The sequence below is a fragment of the Dermacentor silvarum genome, chromosome 11 (genome assembly GCF_013339745.2).
Source record: "Dermacentor silvarum isolate Dsil-2018 chromosome 11, BIME_Dsil_1.4, whole genome shotgun sequence".
Lineage (NCBI taxonomy): Eukaryota > Metazoa > Arthropoda > Arachnida > Ixodida > Ixodidae > Dermacentor > Dermacentor silvarum.
The window spans coordinates 38,749,091-38,768,038 of record NC_051164.1 but is presented as its reverse complement, the minus strand read 5'-3'; the positions used below and the strand labels follow the sequence as shown (position 1 = coordinate 38,768,038).

At 48.6% G+C, this 18,948-nt stretch overlaps 2 protein-coding genes across 7 annotated transcripts in view; both read right to left on the bottom strand.

Annotated features, from left to right (window-relative positions):
- Positions 1–894, bottom strand: part of LOC119432521 (uncharacterized) — a 73,065-nt gene extending 72,171 nt beyond the window's left edge. For 2 of the 6 annotated variants that reach the window (XR_007464201.1, XR_007464200.1), the window contains exon 1: positions 823–838. Coding sequence is in view for 1 of the 6 variants with exons in the window: in XM_049658432.1 (XP_049514389.1) it covers positions 684–725 (42 nt within the window). In the remaining 5 variants the exon portion in view is untranslated. The other 4 variants (XR_007464194.1, XM_049658432.1, XR_007464196.1 and 1 more) reach the window with 3 other exon arrangements.
- Positions 895–7,200: 6,306 nt separating this feature from the next.
- LOC125941289 (uncharacterized) overlaps positions 7,201–18,948 on the bottom strand; it is a 35,142-nt gene continuing 23,394 nt past the window's right edge. The window contains exons 7-11 of the mRNA XM_049658274.1: positions 16,980–17,421; positions 16,147–16,439; positions 14,935–14,960; positions 13,633–13,862; positions 7,201–7,506 (exon numbers count right to left, since the gene is read on the bottom strand). Of these exons, the coding sequence (XP_049514231.1) occupies positions 7,201–7,506; positions 13,633–13,862; positions 14,935–14,960; positions 16,147–16,439; positions 16,980–17,421 (1,297 nt within the window). The remainder of the gene's footprint in view (positions 7,507–13,632; positions 13,863–14,934; positions 14,961–16,146; positions 16,440–16,979; positions 17,422–18,948) is intronic.

The window sequence follows — 18,948 nt, the reverse complement described above, 5'->3', positions numbered from 1 at the left end:
GATCCTGTTCAGCGGAGGTTAGGCCTGGCGCCGTCGAGTTCGCGCACCCGCTACCGGCGGACCTGTACTGAAAAGTAAGCAAGTTAGGATGAAGGAAAGTGCTTTTATAGTCCAGTTCTAGCTTTAGCGATTTGAAATAAACCACTCTTCGCGTCGATCGCCGCGTACACAATAAGCTGCAAACGGGGACACAACGCTGTGCCCAACGCCTGTGCCAACATCTGTACGTCACCGTTCCCGTAGGCTGCCGGTCGTATTCGCAACGTAGATGGGTGGGTTTTTACGTGTTGGCACGCTGACACATTTCTTAATTCCTGAGACGTACTCTTTATCTCTGCGTCAAACCCGAAACAAGAGACGGTACATTCGGTACAGCAGCATAAACAGCCGCGTCGCTCAGTTATATACCAACGGTGTCAGCGATGGCATCCGCGTTATTGCAGGAGAACAACACGGCCTTTAAATGAGCGCTTATGCGAGCACAGTTTGCTCTAATGATGTTTTATCACACGCGCATACTAACTATCGCGAAGTTAAAGAAAAGCGAGAATCAGTAATAAAATAACAGCCCAATATTTGTAACTGGATCACAGCCGCTATTGTTTAAGTGGCTCAGTCCTGCGGCAGCCAAGGCCCGCGGTCGCGGGTGGCTCGACCTTCATTGTGTCCCCGGCCGACGTCACCTGGGAGATGTCAAAGGTCTGATCGTCGCTGGTGTCGCCCATAATTGCCGCAGTGCCTGCAAAGTTATCGAGGAGAAAGAGATCCGCTTCGACTTTAACAAAGGTGGGGGACAGTTCATAGACGGAGCTCGATCCTCACCTGTCTCTCATAAGAGCGACCAAGCTAAAATGACGTCTTCTGGAACGCCAGGCAGCAGACGACGTATTTTTCCTTCTCGCTCAAGCGCACAGCTTCAACCCGCGCCTCTCCCTCTCCACAATCACTCCCTCTGCTCTGCCTTCTGCAGTGTCGCGTGCAGATGAAGCAAGTTTGTGCAGGCTCCAAAGCGGCGTTCGTTATAGTTGAGAACATTTGCGTTCGAACGCCGAGCGTCGCGCGACTGCCTCCGCTGCCGAGCGTTGCCATGGTAGCGAAACGTCTTGGTTGTTTTTGCTTTCTACGCACAACGCCTCCTATAGAGGCGTTTCTACGGAACGCTGACATCTTTCGCATTGCCTTGGCTTGTCCATCGTGGACGCGAGAATGATGAACCTGCCACCGGCTGAACTAATTATGGTGGTCGAGATTACGATCGCCGTTGCGCCTTGAAGGAAGGAACTTTTAAACGAGAGATGCCGCGGCGTGTTACACCGTAGCCTCGAAAAATTCAGCCAATTCCTCAAGTAGCATAAATCTCTCGTTGAGGGACGTGCAATGCGAGTCTTCAAAACAATTTACAACGGGTAAAAAATAAATAAAGGAAAAACTGTTTGGAACGCTCCCACTGTTATTTGCTTTGTCAAAAACTTTCATGCTCCGCGAATTCTTACCAATGGCTTGCCGTTTAAAAAAAATGCCGTCCTTGTTATACCACATCAAAAAAACATTCATGTCGCATATTTGTCTAACACTTTGCAGACAGGGGCGGCGTCAATTTTACGGCAAAGGCGTTAGTGCGAATAGAAGCATCCGTCCATGGAGAACTAGACAATTCAAGATATAGTTGAAGTAACTTTGTGGTATGTAAGGGATAATGTGCTGACAAATTTCGAAGTTGTGTGAGGTAATTAGGTGCTGAATAACAATTGCTAAGCGCTCGTATTGCTGCCTGTTTGTAGGCTTCATGTGAAACGCTTGCCAAGCTTTCGCTCTTCCCTGAGAGAAAATATTATGACAGCAATAACATATTTTTCCAGAATGTGGGTCATAATATGTGTGACGCGTTAGTGAAAGTTAACACTTATTTTCTCTCAAATTTCGTAGCAACTGAGCGAGCAGCGCCCGTGTCAGCTGCACGTGCTCGGCGCACCTTTATTTGTAGCACACTCCCGCGGCCGACAAAATGCTAGATGTTTCCGTCTTCAAGAAGGTAAACCTTTTCGACGGGACGCCTTATCACGGAGCCGGACGCCAGCGTCAGGCAGCACGCTTGAGCGACGCCGTCGCGACCATGGAGCAGTTCCGTCGCCCGGGCCAGCTTCCAAAGGATCGGCGGCGAGTCGTCGTCGTGCACCAGGACGACGTCTCCTACTTGAAGTCGTGGTGGCAGCTTGGGTGTCGCTTCGTGTGCAGAGCGCAGAAGTAGCCGATACTGCTTGCGCCAGCGCTTCCAGGGATGGCCTGTTAAAGCTTGCCGATGCATGCTTCGACATCGGAGATCGACGCTTGTTGACTGGGGTAGCGTGGCGTCCAACGCTTGAGGCAGGCACGTTGCACGTTTGCCAAGTAAGAAGCGGCTCGTCGGGGCTCGACGTCGCATTTGGGCCATAGGTGTGCTTCCGCTGGTGTTGATCTTCGCTGGCCTGTTGTGCACCAGCGTTCATTCCGGAAGGGTGACGCTTGTACATCTGTGTCTTATGCTCGCTGCTCACAGAGAGCGCATTTCCTTTGATTTGCACACTTGGGACAGACGTTACGCCTCTCTTGTTTGTAAAAAGTACGCAAGTGCTCTTCTGGGCGTTTGCTTTAAAACCACTTTCGTCTGCCCATTTGGACAATTTGTTTATTCCAAGCAGCACTTGTCGTTCGCCGATGACAATATTGCCAGACTCGAAGGCTATTAGCACATCATCGACATAAATAGAATAAAACATAGTGCGTGGGATGAGTGTATGCAGGCAGTCCATTTTTGCAATAAATAGCGTGCAACTAATCACGCCCCCTTGCGGTACACCGGTCTCTTGAGTAAAAGGCCTAGATAGAGCGTTATCCACTCTTGCGTGGAATGTGCGATCTGATAGATCACTTTCGATTGTGTTTAGCGTGTTGCCACGGACACCCATCGCCCAAAGATCTTGGAGAATTCCGTAGCGCCATGTCGTATCGATTTCGGTGTCGTACTTCGACGGGGACGAGATGCGAAAATACTGGTGCACTTAAATTTAGGCGCACGTTCGCGGACGCGAACAGGTGACCACTTAATCCAGAAGTCTACTATAGCCCAGTGTACTCTTCAAAGCCACAGCGATTCTTTTTCACCTGCCGGTCCCCCTTTCACCCAAGAGGAAATGATGATGCTTATTAAGGCCCAGGATCAGACCTCTCAAATCCTGGCAGTTGAGAGGGCCCGCGAGAGGGCCATCAGGTTTCACCTGATGGTCTCCGAGTGGGCCTAGCCAGGTGACGTCGAGTTTACTCGCGTCTATTGTGTACCCAATAAAGTTCACTCACTCACTCACTCACCTCCCCTAATCATCCAGCGAATGCTACGAAAGGGGGGACTCGTGCGCGTCATGATGAAACCCCCGTGTCGAACGCTAGTTTCAGGCAATGTTGATCGCAAGTATCTGCCTTTCTTTCAACCTCTGTCTTTGTTATATTAGAGATGAAAAGCTAACTAGGAGAATGTCGACAGGGTCAACACAGAAGCTCGCAAGAGAGGCTAACAGCAGAGAGAACGCCGATAGCGCTCTACTGTGAAGTCTCTGTCTTTGTTCTCCTTATTGTTTTGGCCTTCGTTAAGGCATTCATCGTGTCACCAGGAACCGCAATATTGGTGCCATCATTGCCACCTACCTGTGCGAAATAAGCATATGTATATGCCGGGTTATTTCAGCGACGACCGTATTTGATGATCAGAAAATGGGAATCCGATACAGTATAACATTTGCTGAGAAAATTAACCCTCAAGCTATGGCGCATGTCATAAACCACGCTATTATCTACAATGAAATATGTCGTCACCTATCATTTACTAATCAACTTGAGGCACATGTCGCAGCAGCGGAGTTCAGGCCGGTACTGAAGGCACGTTCACTTTGTAGGAACAGCAGCTTCAAAATATCTGTTCCCAATCTTGCGGCGAAATGCATCGGCGTATCCCCGCCTTCTCAGATGCAGTTTTGGAGACGGGCTGTGAGGTCGAATGATAAATCAACGCCTGTCATCAGGCGGGAAACTTGACTTTCAGACTTTTTGTATAGATCCCTAATTAACCCAGGTACTTAAAATTTGCCAGCATTAAAATTGCCTACATTTGCTCGTTTTCTGAACCGTCTGTGGTTCCGAGACTGGTTTAAGACTAGTGTTCAGGGGCGGCAGCATGCTATCGTCAACCATTTCAGAGGCAGTTCTGTGCGAATGAACCTGTAAATTATTTTTCTTTCACGCAGAGATGTCGTAGAGGGCCTCTGTTGCTGTATTTGAAGATGATTACTTACGAAAATTACGTTGTTGGTCTTCATATCTTTTTGTTCCGAGATTCTTCATTTGCTTTCGGGCTGATTATACTTCGTTTCCTAATATGTTTCATGGCCGTTTCTGAATTAATTTTCCGTATGTACAATACCGAAGTTTTCATTGGCTAGGACTTTTCACTCCATGAAAGGCCAACAGCCATGGGTCGTTATTTTCACGTTGCTTTTCTTTACTATCTATTTCACTACCAATTGATCATTTATTGTTTCTGGTTCTCCTTTCCGCTCCAATGTGGCAATATCCGTGACGGTGTATTTGTTCCACTTGCATATATGTCTTCATGATTATGTTTACCATCGTTTTGATGCGCAGATCGTTCGACTGCGTGGCGTCACCCGAACGTCGATATAGTTTTTAAGATTTTGTACGTTCTAACGCATCTTTAAAATGTATTTATATCTATCCCGGAATCCTCCCAATTCTATGGCAGTCATCGCTACGATGACTACGTGCTACTCGCTCTCCTCTATCCTCCCCTCCTCTCCCCTCCCAGGACAATAATATAAGCGATAATAGACCAAATAAGTCATTTCACGAAGACTCAGTACAGCTGTGCAAGTTTCGTGCATGCGTCATCCAAACGACTGTCCAACGGCTGGCATCTGTAGAGGCTACTGCCAGCTTACGACAGGCGACCGCAAGCCGGCGCGCCATTTGCGACGCATATGCGGAGAACTCGTTTGCAACGAACAGAATTCAAACTCACGTTTCACTAAGCGCTGCAAACAGTGTATAACTATAAAACTTGGCTGGGAGGTTTGCTTTCGAAGTAATGTATCAACTAGCTCACCCACTGACGTTATTGGCAGAGACGTTCACAGCATCCTGCGGCATCCACGGAATGCCTTTGCTCAACAAGCTCAAGGAGCGGTTCAGAGCTCCTCCAGGCGGGTTCCTTCTGCTTCGAAATCTCCGCGGGCGAACTGTGCTTGGGCAAGACTGTGAACGCCCAACGCGGGCTTTGGAAGAATCCACAGGTACTGTGGTGGAAAGAATTGTATCTGCCCCAATCACGCACGGCCGTACAGAGGCTTCATGGACCTGCGTGTCCATGAAAGCGCTGGTGCGATGTATTCGTAATATATCGTGTCATTGACATCACGCACGCACATAGATAGTGGGAGAGAGATTGGATTGGTTACGCCATTTGTTCACACAATCTATTCAATTCGAGCAGGCGTAGGAACAATTTTGGCTCTTCAAATAAAACTGAGAAGGATGACTTTAAGCACTCCCTACTCACACCCATAGCCGCGATGTCCAGTGCGCCATCACGTGCGAACATTGTAAACATTGGGTGCTCAATAGTCCTGCATTTGCCCCACGACTTAACCCTGCTCAGAGACAAGCAAGCGAGGCTAACTCGGTACACTTCCTTTTTTTGTCCCGCAGCCATCCGTGTCAAACGCCACCGCAAACGAAAGTAATATTCTTGGTCTTCTCGTGAGCATTCGGTAACGCCTTGAAGTGGACCGCTCATAAGAAAGTCACTAAAAATAACGCACGGAGATTATCTTCATAAATATTTGTTGAAACAAAATCCTCCAGCTTTTACCATCGCTGGTACATGGTAACTTAAAGCAAAGGGGAACACACGTATGGCGTAACTAACAGCGAACAATGGCGTTGTAGAGCTAGCAGTGATATGAAGTATTGATCTGAGCAAAATTTTCTAAATTTTACTCGTCGATAACATGTTTGCAGCGAATGCTTATCCGAAAAAGGAACACGCTGATAAGCTTGCTTTTGTCTGCTCTGGACCAAGGCCCAGTAATCATAGCGTATTCCTCTTCGCCACACGTTATCACAAGTCACTGCTTCGATCAAGGACTGCATAATGCAGATAATCAAATTAAGGTACAGTTGAGAAGATCAAACTGTACCGGAATATTGACCCGAACATGCACTCGAGAACGCTGATATGGGCATTTTAGTGCTGGAAACCCACTTCGACGTTCATGCCAGGAGAAGACTAATCTTAATTAAAAAAGAAAGTGCATCGAACATGCGATAAAGCTTGAGTAATATTGAATCGAGCATGCACCAAAATAACGCTTAATGTTTAACTCTTAAAGCCCTAAAATCTTAAAAAGTTGAAACCGAGGACATGCGTGACCCTAATCCAGCGTCAAAGACTAAGAAAAAGGAGGGATACTTAGGAATGCAGCACGATCTGTCAAGAGCACAGAAACTTATGCCATCAAGATAGAGCCTACTGACAGGTCATTTGCTTGCGCCGACACACACACGCACGCACACACACACACACACACACACACACACACACACACACACACACACACACACACACACACACACACACACACACACACACACACACACGGCATGTGGAAAAACGTTGAACGTGTTTGAGCAAGACTGCAACTCAACTGAAGCTTAAGTGATATAGCTGGAACGAAATGCAGAAAAGACATGAATGCCAAAATACTACATAAACGCGAGTTCGCTCAGTAACCTGGGTGCGTTCGATTGACATTGCTTTGCGCCTGAAAACGGCTGTTGCAGAAATAGTATGTGCGTCCACAGAATGAAAAAAAAAACGATAACATACTCTGCATGTGGAATGAATAAAGCTGCACCGCGCTCACAGAACGCTACACATTCGACAAAAGCTTGGCAAGCTTAGTCCAAAGATTCGCCGGCGGTAAGCGAGGCTTTAACGAGATCACCTTGAACCTGTGACACCCACAGTTAAGGAATCCTTAATTGAGCAAGCTTGTTTCAGAATGTTTACAGAGGAATGATCATCTGAACGATAATTAGATGTAAACTTTATTCAACAACTCTGCCTTGTGAGTGTGATTCCACGGGGAACGACCTTCACTCTTCGCTGCCGGTGAAGGGTCGGTCGGCCTCTTCCGATCGCAGCCCGCAGTTGTCGACATGGGTGGGCAGTGGCGTTGACGGTGACGCCACCACGAGCGCCCCAATGCGCCCTCGTTCACCACTGGCGCGTGACTCGGCGCTCCTCCTTACGACGCCAAGCCGGGTCAAGTAATTCCACAGGCTCCACGAGGCGTTCAGAAAGGCGAAGCACTCGCCGTCGGCCGACTGCAGTCCGTAGCCTCTGAGGATGTTCCCCAGGTGGCGTGCCTGCTCCTGCGGCATCGGTTGCAGTAAGGCCTCCTGGCGGAGAGAGGTAAAACAAGGAAAACACAAATCAGTGGAGATTTAGCAGTAAATGCTACAAGAACGGCGTTAGCGTCATGTCGCACCTCTTTGAGGTCCCGGATGCATGACTGCCACACTGCGAAGTGTTGTTCTGGAGCGCTTTCAATACACGTCCTACCTCTGGGAGGAGCGAAGGGCAACTGACGGTGGTGCAGGGCAGGCCACCGCTAGTTGCACTATATCTATATATATAGGGTGTCCCAGATATCATGCCGCACGATTAAAAAAAAGAGGAACGGCGTTACGCGAAGCCAACCTAGTGCCTATTGTTTCCAGTACAGTGGAGTAGCCGCCAGTAATTTTTTGTTACTGAGATTTAATTAGGCAATTTTAAGTCGGCCGATAGCAGTCCGTAGCCTCTGAGGATGTTCACCATGTGGTGTGCCTGCTCCTGCGGCATCGGTCGCAGTAAGGCCTCCTGGTTAAGAGAGGTAAAAAAAGGAAAACACAAATCAGTGGACAGTTAGCGGTAAATGCCAGAGGACTGCGTTAGCATTGTGTCGCATCACTTTGAAGTCCCGGATGGATGATTGAAAGCACGTTCATTACATTGCAAAGTGTTGTTCGGGAGCGCATTCAATACACGTCCTTCTTCTCGGAGGAGCGAGCGGCAACTGACCGTGGTCGGGCGCTGGCCACCGCCAGTTGCACTATATATATATATATATATATATATATATATATATATATATATATATATATAGATATATTGTAGTGAAGACGAATGCCCGGCGCTGCAGACACACCGCCAGTAGTCCAGGAGGCGCGAGCTAGAGATTGCCTGATCTGCTCTGGTTGAGACACGCTGCCTGCTGCTCTCTTGGCCTGTATTCACATTAGATTCTGGCTCAGGAACTGCGGTTTTCCCCCCAACCTGGAATTACGCACCCGAACTCTGCCATCCGTTATGCCTGACGACCCTAGCCCGACATCCCCACCGGTTCCTCCAGCCATCATATCGTCATCATCAGCGTCAGTGGCATCCTGACATCTTCAGCGGCACCGATGAGAAAGACGGTGAAGATTCGCTGGAATCGTATGAGCGCGCGAGCAACACCAACAAACGGGACGATCCCCTCAAGCTTGGCAATGCGATCTACTATTTATAGGGTGTCGCCAAGCTGTGGTTCAAAAACCACGAAGCCGATCTACACACGTGGGCTAGTTTCAAAACCGGTATCGCAGATGTTTTGGCCGCCCAGGCATGCACAAACTTCGCGCTGAACAACGCCTACGAAGCCGATCCCTGGAAACTGGTGAAACGTTCACCAGCTACATAGAGGACATCGTCGAACTATGCCGGCGTGTCCACCCGACGATGGCGGAGGCGGACAAGGTACGTCACATCATGAAGGGCATTTCCGACGATGCCTTTCATATGCTGCTGTCCAAAAACCCAGGCACTATTTCTCAAGTCACTGAGCTTTGCCAGAGTTTCGACGAACTCTGCAGACAGCGTCTTCTCACGCGGCGCCCACCTGTGTTCGATGAAATCCTCGCGAGCATGACCGCGGCTCCTGAGATTGACTCTCTGCTTTGCCAGATAAAAGCATTCGTCCGTGCTGAGCTCGCTCGTCAGCTTTCGCTGCAGTCTTCAGCCACACCAGCACCCTCGCCTTTGCCGGCCAACCTTCGCCAGGTCATCCACGAGCAAGTGTGCGCCGCTCTCCCTTCTCCCCACGAGGCTCCGTGAGTGCTGTTGCGTCCCGAATCGGCCGGGCGCATTCTTTGATTGTTTCCCATCGAGGCAAGCCCTTTCATGAGCGTCGCCGAGACGGCGACAGTGCCAGACACCGACGAGACAGGCAAACAAGCGCCCCAACTAGGCAGTGCGCATTCTTTAGGTGCTTCCCACGATGCCACCCCCTTCATCAGCCGCCGCCTACTTGTCGACGCGGCGCGACACCAGCTGGGACGCGATGACAAAGAAGCTCACGAAGCTTGCCCCCCTTCGTTAGACGCGGGGATTAGTGCAAAGGCCATTCTCCCGACCCGGGCAAGCTGACCGTCGGAGGGCAAGAAACAGGTCACCGACTTTCGTAGAGGGAGTGTCAACCCCCTGTTTCCGGATTGCCTCGTCCTTGCTTCGAAGGTGCAACATTGGAGGCGAAGTTCAGCGAACAAGACGGCCCGTCTGATTGGCCGCATCAAGGTCATCTGATTCCCTAGTCGGGTCAACTAGGGAAGACCGATGTTCTATAAGGGGACACCTTGCGTGCAGTGGTGTGTCCTGACGAGTTCTGATATGACCTCAGACATGTAGTGAGCTGAGACTTTCAAAGTGCTCCCCCATGGAGTGGGCTTCCATATTTGGAGCCACTGTAAATACTGTAGAATAAACCCTTTTTTTCTCTCGCTCTTACTCCCGGACGTGCTCATCCCTCTGGCTGAAGGATCACCGGCCTAAACGCTACCCGAGTCTCAACAAACTGGCAGCAGCGGCGGAATAATCTCCGACCCGCAACAACGGATGGCAGGGCTGAGATGAAACGCCAACCCGTTCATAACAGTGCCGACTCCCGTTGCTTTACCCGAGGTGACTGCACCTCTCAGGTATGCCGAGGCTCTCGCGTGGCCACCATCTCAGACCTTTGCGCCATTCCCGTCAGTCGTGCCAGTGCGTCCATATATATATATATATATATATATATATATATAGTGCAAAAGAACGTCACCGGGGCTCGGCTGCTGGCGGTAGGAGCGAGGTGGAGGAAGAGGAGGTGGGCAGATGATACAGCAGCTGGCCCAGGAATGGGTGCTGTCTCTGTGTCTCCTTTCTTCCTTTACAATGGCGCCGTCAACAGCACATTATCTGCACGTTATCTCATGAAAAGTTATTTGTGTATAATCGTTTTAAGCACTCTGGGATATGGGTAACTTAGTAACATGGGACCGTGGTAATGGTTGCTGGCCATATCGTATTTTGCATGATCGTACTTTCTTGGGAACATGTTTCACGCGGCTATGCTTTCTGCACGAGTAGCCATAGGTTTCGCAAAAAGAACGTGCCATCTAGTCCTTGTTTGCAATTTCTGAAAGCTTTGTAGTCACGAGTCTAGCTATTCGCAATTTAGTCGATGCGTTTCAAGTCTCCAAAGTTTTCCAACTGGTTCCTTTACTCCCAGCATGCATCTTTCTCGTATGTAGTTCGGCGAATGCGACAAGAGTCGATCGTCCCCACACAATTCGCTACTCTAAATAAATGCTCGCGCCCTAGCGGTGGCGCCTAGAATCAGCCGATCTAGGCAGGTTATCACATTACAGCGTGTGCTGCAATGTTGCCTCGTAGTTCTCAAACAGTCGTGAGGCCGACGCGCACGCACAAGCCCGAAAAAAAGAATAGTGTCGATAGAATTTGGCTATGTAGTCATTATGCGTGTGATCGCCATGTAAAGACGGCAGTTCATCATTCCATCGTTTCCGAAAGCAGCAGACGACGCACAAGTGCTTTCACTTTTGCCGAGGCACGCTACGCACAAAGACTTCCCTTTTAAAGCACAGCTGTTTATGGCTAGGATCCGGGATTTAAGGCGTCCTTGCGGAAAAACTGTTCCCTAAAAAGTGAGGGTGAAAGAGCCAACAACAAAAGCAAACGCCTATCGCCGCTAGCGTCGGACCTCAGTTTAACCCGTGTCTAAAAAGATGTCTCTCTGTGAATGTATGACGTAGTGCGTGACGTAGTGTGCCCCTGGTAAGGCGAACAAGAGGAAAGGGTAGGCGCCCCTCGGCACAATCGCGCTCGTGCTGCCCATCATTCCAGTGCAGAATTTCACTTCTCTTCTGTTGTTGTAATGGTGAGGCCGCGTTTACGGGCGTATGAGCCATTGCTTAGAGGGTATGTTCGTCTTACGTGATGGACAGATTTAAACACAGAGGTGATGCGCGAATGTGGGTGCGTACTTATCAGGATGAGCACCGATCAGGACAATAAATATGTTCGCACCTTTGTTCGACAATACATTTCACCTCTGTGTCTTCCGCTAAAGAGCTTCGCTTGTCATCTACCTTCACAGAATGGAATGGCTCATGATTTTTTTTTAACCTCCGGCTTGCATGAAAAACTCTATGCGGCTGGCTTGGCAGGCTGGACGTTTGCATGGACAGCGGAACGATTTCCGCGGTTTTGTTGATGAAATTCTTGAGACCGATCAATCGGCAGCAATGTCCCTAATACATCTCGATCAATACATCTCGATCATCTCGATCCTATGCCGCAAACGAGAAACGTGAGCGCAGCACCAAGCCAAAGAATCACCGTGAAACTAGATGTCGTAGCCATCTTTGTTTATTTGGACAGTGTTGCCAGCTCAAGTAACAAATTCTGGAGTTGCCAACAGCTTCTGACGTTGGATACATTCAATGTACAATTCTTTTGAAGCAAGTTATTGAGAATTACTGCGGCTAGAACATTTGCCGGCTCGATATACGAGTACAGAGCACAGTTTATTGTTATCGGGTTTGACTGCACTACATTCTTGGTAACCACATCTACATTGAAACCGCGCCCTCTGTTCGGCAATTCGTCAGAAAGATAGCTGCATGGGCTGCTGGCAAAACTAAGAATTTTGTTTGAAATGTTATACATTTTCGTTGTACTTCTTATATGTAGCGTAGAAGAGTCTTTAAAACACCTTCCATGGGACTGTCCATAATGCGATCATCGGAGGGTTGACCTTGGGACTTCAGGGAAGTAAAGGGCATGCCTTTCACGGAAGAAGAATTCTTGGGAGATTTCCTCCAAAGCACCGCTTTCGAGATACGCGGCGTGAAACTCGCAGTAAAAATGCGTTGTTTTCCCACTCACTTTATAAAGAAAACGCTAGTTAATGTATTGAAGCATGAAAGTAACTACGAGACTAATTCATTTTGTCATAAACCTTCAAAATTATCTCGTCACAAGCGTAGTCCCGAGTAATTTACTGAGTAGCGTTATTTAGTGCTATTATGTAAATGTTCAATTAAGCATTCTGATTTCTCGTGCAAGCAACTTCTGCCTCATCGAATAATTCAGATCAAGTGTTGGAATTCTGCCGTGTTGCCACAGGCAATTTTAAAAATTTGGTCGTTCTAAAAACAAAAATCGTGGACATGCCACACTGCTTCATCATCGCTTGGGTGTTGGACAATCTGTACTGCGAAGAGCATTCAGGCAGACCAAGGGGCGCAAGCGTAGTACTTGAGCTGCGTAAAGGTCGCGCAATTGTCCTCGCCGTGTCAACATGCGACCATGTGCCTCTTGCAGAATTTAGCTAGCCTTTCGGAATCGCCAATAAGTAGGTTTTCAGGCCAGGGACAATGTGGAACAAGTGCCTTTGCGTGCTAGAAAAATCGCATTGCTTGTCTTTGTTGTGGTCGCGCTGCATTTCGAACCTTACAATCTGAGGGTAAACAAATATCAGTTGTGATCGGCCGTTGTTAAGCAAGTATATTAGGGAAGTAAACGTCCACTAAACAGTGCAGTAAAATTCACTGTTCAGTCCACTATTCCACGGACACTACCGACAAACGTGAAGCGTTCCGGTAAGGCGTTTAGGTTTGCAGCAATACCTAGCGGAAATTCACCGTCTTTTTCGTCTCACTTTAGCTACACGCTTGAAAAAAATATGGTAACACTATTTGTACAGACTGATATAATGGTCAGTATTGTTATTACGTGCGCGTTTTACTCATGTTACACATTCCATAGATGGCAGTGTACGGTAGCGGTATACCGCCAAAGCTTTTGACAAAACGTTTTAGCGTGTCGGGTACTCCGGTAAACGCAACTGCATCTGCGTAATACCAGGTTTCCGGATGCTGCTATTGACATCTTGCGATGCTTTGTCCAATCGCATCGTGTTCCCAGAGACATTTAAAATAGCCACGTGTTCACGATTACGCCACTGCCGAAAATTTACACCGGCAGCGAAGTGGAATACTCTTGCTGACTGCCGTAATAGGTCTGTGTTTGTCTATTAGAACTTTGCGTCATCAGATGGCAGCACCAGCCACGTCGCTCACGCTTACTCCTCTGGTATCGAGGTAATCCGGAAAGGTCATTTTATTTACGGGAATACCGGACACGTTGGAACTCTCCATTACCTCAGGCGTCTGTGATGGTCCGGGAATCGACGGTGACTGCTCGGATGGGGTCTGCACTCGGGTTGAAGCCGCGGTGGCAAGCGGTGTCTGCCTCGGAGATGTCATAGTCACGTACGACGGTGCCAGCGCTTCGTCGTGGCCGAACCCCACCGATCCGTGGACGTCATTGACGTACGCCCAGTACATGTCCTCTAGTTCCGCTCTGACGTTATCGGAGAGCTCGTTAGGGCCTGCGAAAAGGGCACCACCAAATGACAAGATGGTTTTGTTGACCGCGCTTTTGCGTCGTGCACGCTGGCGATTTGGATATGCTCTGCGCTCTTCTGGCGAAGGAAAAGAGTTGAGCGGTCGTTACTTTAAAGAGACAATAAAGTGGACAATAAATGTTGTGTTAGTAAACTGCACATGTGCGACAGAAACACGACCACATATATCACGAAAAAATGAATGGTAACAAAAAAAAAAAAAAGAAAATGCGTATCCCACGCTCTGTTGAAGTCTATGTTAGGCGAAGCATTTTGCAGGCAGCCAGCTAACACAGCGTCGTTCACTATATTGCAAAGCGTTACCAAATGAACCCACGTGTTCGTGTAAAGTGAATAATTGTGCATGATACGACAGATGCAACGTGACGAGTTTACCAGGTGTTCGAATTGTAATGCGATAAGCTTTTAAAATATGAAAATGCCACGTAGGTGGACAGAACCAAGGAAATGTTGTTTGTTATCGCTTTGAAATATTCAAATAACTTTTTGCAGCTCGCCTAATTGCATAAGTAGTCTAAAAAATTTACTTTTCAAACTTTTCAAAAAGTGTTTTTCTTAGCGTGAAAGAAGCCCGCGAATACACACAACATTGCCGGGCGACTGGGCCTCCGAGGCACTTTGCGTGCATTCGTGGTCTTATTTCACACTCGGAAAAAGGACACTTTTATGTAGCACGTATTGAGCAACAGGAACCTACATGGGAAGTTTTTCATGTTGCTTTACAATTTTGTCATTGACAGTTTTCGTCAAATTATATTTCAGAAGTTGAATATTTATTTATTACTAATTATGTAATTAGGTGGAATGCAAAAATAATCTAAGTATCTCCAAGCGAAATCAAACAGCTTCACCTCGGTTCTGTCCAGCTGCGTGTCATTTGCATATTTGTACCTTGGTGCATGATAGTTGGGACACCCTGTATATCGTCTACGATAGACTGACGGTCACAGCAGGACGACTCATTATCGTATACTCCGGCGGAAGAAACATTAGAGCCTGTTTCGTCAAGCCTGGACTGATCACAGAGGCGACAAACTGTCACACAGCGTCTCGTAGCACTGCCTGCAATGTGCGGAGGATTGGGATGGTGGTCCGCTATTGGCTGTTATACCAGTGGTTGTTGTGGTGTGACGTGGCGCATGTAAATGACAGTGATAAGGTAGACAAGGTTGACAATTATTCTGGCATTAGGTTCCCGCCTTTGCGGCGTAATTAAAACTGGCACGTGGCGCTGGTGCTCCCGTCTTGAAAGAAAACTATCGTCTGCGAAGTGACGTTTGCGCCAACTGTCTCAAAGACCTAGTTAGCGTTGGCAAGGACAAACTGCGTATGTTGCCTATTGTGTAGATCATCTCGGGGTATTGCGATGGGGGTCCATGATTCGAGGCTCACCGATTCGTCAACGAACGTTTCGTTTCTTTTAATGAGGCGCCGAGACAATGAGGCGAGACAGGATCCTATGTAAATGCATTACCGTAAAGTGCCTGGCACGAGAAAAAAAATGCATCGCTTTGAAGAGACGCAGTAACGAAGCAGTGGTGATGACGCTGCCCTGAACTTCCCGCACCAACTCACCGTGACATTACGGATACACCCAACGAATGCGCGGGTAAGGTAATTCGGAAAGGAAAGGAGCACCTCATTTTATAATAACCGATGAACTCGAACCAGCAGGTTTCGAAAGCTTCACCGAAATGGCTTGTCCGACAAGGAAATGCTTTGAATTTCGCGACGTCCCCTTGACGTACTGGCTTAACATGGCGAGGCCTTTAAACTTCGTCTTTCTGAGTTAAACCGACTTTGCGACTGAACGAATCGATCGTTTTCAACGGCTTATTGCTCTATAAAGGACCAGTTCGCCATTGTTCTGTTTGTGCACCGATACCTATTGACTTTTGCGTTTACAAGAACGGGCTTTCTTTGAAATTTACGCCCAATTAAGGCAGGCGGCGAGTGGTAAATGAATACACAAGAACCTCTCAACCGACAAACGTGTTCCGCGCACAATTTACCACTATCGCGTGATGAGGTTTTTGGCAAATATGGAACTGTAAGCACGCAGATCGAACAAATGTCATGTAATCACCGTTATTCCCGCTGTAGCTTAAAAATTGTATCGTCGCTGTTGGCCTCTAATAAATTTAGTAAGAAACTGCAAGCGAGGATTCTCATCGGCAACTTACCTCCGGCATCCAGTGATATAAGCCAGTCCAGCAGCTCCTCCTCCTCCTGTTGTTGTTGTTGTTGCTGCTGCTGTTGCTGTTGCGGCTCCTGCTGCTGTTCCTGGAACTGTTGCAGTGGTGCTTGCAGCATGTGCAGCAGCTGCTGCTGCTGTGGCCGTTCTTGCAATGAGTGTTGCACCTCCTGCTGCTGCTGCTGCTGCTGCTCTTCTTGCTGTAGTTGGACGAACGACTCGCCCGACAGGGACTGCGCCGGCTTCTGGATGCTATCCACGACCGCCTCCACCGGCGCTGTCGGCTGCGACGCCATCATCGCAGTCAGGGAAGTGGTCGTTGTGGTTGAGCAAGGTGGTGCCGACGGCTGCGCATATTACGGCGGCTGCTGTTTCAATCATACAAAGACCTTGCAGTGTCCGCCACTGCTCGGGCTCACATTGAGCCAAGAAAGAAGCAAGCATTCGGGCCGACGGCACGTGCAGAGTGGTCAGTCCTGCAGCCTACGTACCGGTTGCTCTTTTCTTTCGTGCTCTACGTGCCATGGCCTAGCATATCCTGTTGCCACGGGAGTGACATCTTCCCTTACGACAATTACGACGCGCTGGTCATAGCCCTTCTGGTAGCCGCAACTACGACCGCACACAAGTACATCTTCGAAGTCGTTTTCCTGTCTGTGAATCTACTAAAGACTGGAATTCTCTCTTCCTCATCTAGTCGCGACCATCGCCTGCTCGTCACATTTTGTCCGTGATTCAATGCTTTTTTTCCCCATGTTGTAATACCTTTATGCCTATGTTCTATACCAACCCCTCTCATCGTCAACAATCATGCAGGTTTTAAGTACACAGTGCTGCGGCATTGGTGGTGGTGTCGCCCACCGTGACGCACCACCGAAAGCACGTACCGGTTGGAAGTACATGCCGTCCCTCACGCTAGGTGGCGCAGCACAGGCGCTGTCACTTGGCTGGTGCATGGCCTGCTTCTCCGTTCTCCCCGGCGCCGGCCAGCCGACTGGATTCATGCTCTCAGACGGAGGGCTGCCCACGGAGGCCAGGTCGTCCTCCGACTGCGCAGCCGACGTCACCGGCGCGAGCTCGCTGCATTGGACGGTGGACAGATTGCGCTTGCCGCCCGGTGACTGGGGTTCCGGTGGCGCGAAAAGCGTGTGCTCCAGTTCGAGGCGGAATGCCGACGGCATCAGCGCTGCGTTCGTCTTGCTCGGTGACTCGGTGTTTCGGTGTAGGCCCGAGCACAGCGTGGACGCCTCGCCGTCCCGCTGCTCACCTTCGTTGTCGGTCGGCAGAAACAGACGCGGCAGTCGTTGGGGCATCTGCCATTCGAGTGGCCTGCGGTCAGACCCGACGAAACAGTAGAGAGTTTCCCACTAAATTTTCCAGCCTCCGAAGACCGAACAAAATGACATTTAGAAAGCAGCTTTGAAAGTAAGTTTAACTTCAGAATCCTGAATGTGTGCTTGCTTGATCAGATTTCTCGTGCACACGCTCGCATCTGCGCCTCGGTATCTGCCTAGTTCGATCAGGTAAAAGTCTATTGGTATCTGTCTATCGTCTAGTTCGATCACGTAAAAGCGTCATTTCTTTGTACGAAAGAAGAAGGGGAACTGAGGGGCTCAATTTTATTAATCATAACGCCTTAACTCGAGCACTAATCAACCGAGCGAGGCAAAACCAATCGTCTCATCAATCCCCACCCTTTACCTGCGTGCCCCTGCCATCAAATTACTGTGACCGACTCCAGATCCAGCGACTGAACCACAGGATTTATCCTCCCCCTCACAAAAAGCTCAGCACTGCAGACACAATAGTCCTAAGACTTATGCAAACAAACACATTCCCAAACCTACACAGATACAGCAAAATATACCTGCAAAAATATCGCAGCATCTGCCCCTGGTGCGGCGACACACACCCTACACTCTTTCACATCTCGTGGGGGTGCGGGGGCACACCTGAACATTTAAAGACGTCTAGCACGTCATTTGAGCGGGTGGGAAGGTACAGCTGGCCAGCGATACCCTGGCAGGACAAGAAACACTCTTCCAGCGAATACGTCGAGCAGCCATGGCCAGTGGAATCCTGGAATGAGGACACCACCCACTCGTCCTCAAGATCAACGACCTCGACGGTCTAGATATGTGTTTTCTCTCTCTCTCTCTCTTAATCATAACCACATAAAGCCAACAGACAATGAAGCCAAGGAAAGCATCGAGGAAATTAAGTGTGGTTGAAATTGGAATATCCAAAGTAATGAAGAAAATGGGAATGAAAGTGCACGAAAAGATAACTTGTCGCCGGCGGGAGCCAAACCCGCAACCTCCGCCTTACGCGTGCAGTGCACTACCAATTGTGTGTTGCGGGTTCGGCTCCCGCCGGCGACAAGTTACGTTTCGTGCACTTTCATTCCCATTTTCTTCATTACTTTGGATATTCCAATTTCAACCACACTTAATTTCCTCGATGCTTTCCTTGGCTTCATTGTCTGTTGGCTTTATATGTCTTCATTTTGTTCTAACATATGTACTACTAACATATTTGTACATGTAGCATGTTTGTAGAATATATTTACACTAACATGTTCAGCAGCACGTGACGGTTGCTAGCCTTTATTTATTTTTATTCTCGATTGCCACTTCATCTGGTGGCATTTTGTTTTAAACGTGCAGCGAGACTGTTTGTAAATCTTTGAAAAAAAAAGTCAATGTCGTTTTTATCTCCGCATAGTGGGGACACGAGGGAGAAACAGGCAGATAAAAAGGACCACATGGTATTTGTGCCAATGGAAGGCAAGCACAAAAGCGAACGCGCAAAAAGACTACGGACGCGCTATCATGCTACAACGGCCCCAGCTAAGGG